Source organism: Vitis riparia, chromosome 18 (genome assembly GCF_004353265.1).
Source record: "Vitis riparia cultivar Riparia Gloire de Montpellier isolate 1030 chromosome 18, EGFV_Vit.rip_1.0, whole genome shotgun sequence".
Taxonomy (NCBI): Eukaryota; Viridiplantae; Streptophyta; class Magnoliopsida; order Vitales; family Vitaceae; genus Vitis; species Vitis riparia.
In genome coordinates, this window is record NC_048448.1 from 12,608,264 (window position 1) to 12,611,465 (window position 3,202).

General features: G+C 36.8%; 1 protein-coding gene across 2 annotated transcripts; it reads right to left on the reverse strand.

Annotated features, from left to right (window-relative positions):
* Positions 1 to 699: 699 nt before the first annotated feature.
* On the reverse strand, positions 700 to 2,855 carry LOC117907508. Of its 2 annotated transcripts, none has more exons than XM_034821058.1 (4): positions 2,456 to 2,855; positions 1,500 to 1,559; positions 1,317 to 1,391; positions 700 to 1,206 (listed from the first exon to the last, which is right to left on the reverse strand). In XM_034821058.1, exons 1-4 carry the CDS (start codon positions 2,819 to 2,821, stop codon positions 862 to 864), a joined length of 846 nt encoding a protein of 281 aa, XP_034676949.1. In that variant the 5' UTR covers positions 2,822 to 2,855; the 3' UTR covers positions 700 to 861. The 2 variants fall into 2 exon arrangements, with proteins under 2 accessions (XP_034676949.1, XP_034676948.1); XM_034821057.1 differs by having other exon boundaries at positions 1,500 to 1,562.
* Between the last annotated feature and the right edge of the window lie 347 nt (positions 2,856 to 3,202).

Genomic DNA, 3,202 nt, shown 5'->3' on the forward strand with positions numbered 1-3,202 from the left:
TATATAAAATTTTAACTAATTTTAATTATATTTATTTTTCTTTAAAAAAAATTATAATAATCAATCATGAGAAAATCTTTTTTTAATTTTTTTTTCTATTGAACCAAAGATAACCTAAAAAACAAAAGTAAGAAAGTATGTCATATGAATTTTGATTGCTCTTAAACTTTAAGGAGAGGATGTCGCTCTACTTTTAAAGCTGAAAAATTAGTAATTAAAATTTTTGAAAATATAAATATAAACAAAAAAGGGAAAGGGAAATTTATTTAAAAAATTAATGGCAAAATTTAGTAAAGAGGAAATTGTGAGGAAAAGTAGTTGTTTAATATCACCAAATTTTCTATGCAATCATCAGTTTTCCATGTCCACATTTAAACGATACGATATGGATGTCTATTTAAGTAACAAGCAGTCAATTCCTTAAACAACTTGGATTGTGCCCTTCTTATTTGTAGCTTTCACGAGCTTGTTTGGTGAGGGACTCACTTGGCTAAGTCCATAAGGATCCCTTTTTCATATTCCATCCTCAACAGTCAACACTCATTGCCACTCTTCATTCACCGCTATGCTCAACTGCTATGGCCCCATGTCTTCTATATATAAGCACAGATGAAATAGCAGAGCAACACCAAAATTAATAATTGAATGGTAAAACAAGTTTACATTGTTGCATTGCGACAGTCACTGTACATTCAAGAATTATAACATCAAAAAATTGATTTGTATCCTGCTTATTACTAAATTTGTTGAAGAGATGAAATATAACAACAAAGGTATATCTATTCTATCAGAGATTGGATCCATCATAAAAATTCCAAGAAAATAAAACTTCCATTGAAGAGATGAACCAATTTTGAACCGCTAACCAAGCGAGAGGATAGAGGGACTTGAACCGCCTTTGGGTTTCTTCACTTTGTAAATTTGAAGCCTCTTCTTCCTGGCCTGAGCAGCTGCAGCCCTATTCAGTTGTGTGGTATCAGCGTTCAGAGCAATACTGAGGTTGAGATCCAACGACGCAACTAGTTCCGGTCCAAGAGTCTCCTCCGGGGAGACGTTGAGATCAGGTATAACACGTGGGCCCATAGGGTTGGCCACCAAAGCACTGGCTGGGGCAGAGTCGTGAAGGAGGAGTGGCAGTGGCTGTTGATGTTGGTCTTGCTCTCTGCTCTCCACTCTGGCTTCGGTTATTGCCGTATCAAGATTCAACTGTAATCACCAAAATAAAATTCAAATTAGTTTAGACCCCACTTCAGAAAAGTTCAACAGGAGGAGAAAAAAAAACCTTAAAAAAAGGAGAAGGTTTTATTTCAAAGTACCTGTTGTTTTTTTGCCTTTAATTCTGAGTTGAGAGCTTTCAACTGGTTGTAGAACCGCTCGACATTCTCAATTTCCTGATTTAATTTTAAGCAAATATTAGAAACAATTTAAAGATAATGCCCTTTTTGGAAAAAAAAAAAAATATTCAAGAAAAAAACAAACCCTCGGATTAACAAACTCACCGTCTTTAGCGACTCTTTCTGATGAGTCAAATCCTCAACCATCTTCAACAAATTTTCCTTCTTCTGGACAACAAGAAAAGTAGTCACAAAGATGTCAGATTTTTTTTTATTTTTTTTTTAATCTCTACTAAATCTAAAAATCAAAAGGCCACCCTATTCTCTCACTCGGGCATCAAGAAGCCTTTTCTGAAGTTGCCCTCCAGACGAGAGAATCCCTAAAAAGGCCCTATTTTCCTCTGCCACTCTCAATCCTCGCAGGTACTAATCTAATCATGTTATTATTATTATTATTTTTTTTTGCAACCCCCGTTTGATTCCCAAGAAAATCCATCCTCCATTCGATTTCCGGGAAAATTCATCCTCGTTTGATTTCCGAGAAAATCCATGCAAAACCCCCAAGGAAAACCAAAAAAATTGCTTTTGTTTTTTTTGCTCCCTGTGTTTTCTGGATCTGTTCTAGGGTCTCTTTGCTTTTGTGCCATTGGATTTAAATTTCACGAACCCTAAATCCATGATTTTTGAGCCAGGCTGAAAAACACAACCTTTGCCTGCAAATCATGATCAGATTACCAAATAACATCTTATGTTTTTTATAAAAAAAAATTGGACAGATTTTGTATCCTGTGCGCGGGCTGGACTGGTAGGAAATATCGGGAAATTCCCCGAAAAATCGGTAAAAATACCGATAAATTCGGTGATATTTTGGAAAATTACCGAAATTTCCATCGGCCTATAATCGGTGACGAATATTTTGTCGGCCGATAAGCGGTATTTCGGATAAATATCGCCGAAATTTTTCGACATTTCAATCCTTGAATACAGGAACAGGACATGGGTACTTAATAAGACATAGTATTTCAAATATCAAGAACTGAAAACAAAAATCGGAAAATAAAAAAACGGAAACCTCACAGTAAACGAATGATTTCGAAATCAGAAATATTTGTGAAAGATACCTTTTTAGATGAAACACTCTTCTTAGAGCGCTTAGACTTGCCATCAGTTTCGCTGGGGGAGAAGGAGAGAGGCGTGGCAGGGCTGGGAGGTTCGACCTTCGCTTGAGGATCATCATCGTCACAAGTCGGACCCACACAAGTCCCGGGAAGATGAGGCGACGACGATGAAGGAACAGAAGGCTGATATAAGTCAGGATCAATGGCAGATCTTCTCTTCCTAACGCCCCATGGGACTAAAAGACGATTGCGATTCTCAGCTTGGAAGATGATGAGGGGAATTTGGATCAGGATTTCAGAAACCTCCAATTCATTATCATCAAAGAAGCTCTCGAGAGAGTCGCAAGGACTGCAACTCTTTCTCTTCATTGTGGCTCCAAGGATTCACAGATTGTGACTCAAAATCAACAAGAACGATGAAGTCTGGACTGAAGAAGTAAAAAAGGGGAATGGATGAGAGAGAGAGAGAGAGAGAGAGCGGGAGCGCGAGAGAGAGAGAAAAGCGGAAGCAGGAGGTGAAATGGAAGGAATGTCTCAGTTTTTAAGATTAAGCGTCATTCAAAACACGCAGGAACGGCTGGAAAAACTGAAAAAGTGATTATATCTATTTTCTAAAAGATTTGCGAATATAATTTGTTTTATTTATTTATTATTTTTTGGAAGATTTGGTTTGGTTTGAAGTTGATTGTGTTTGAGAAATAGAAATAGAAATAGAATTAGAGACAATCTAGGAATGTTAAGAGGATGAAG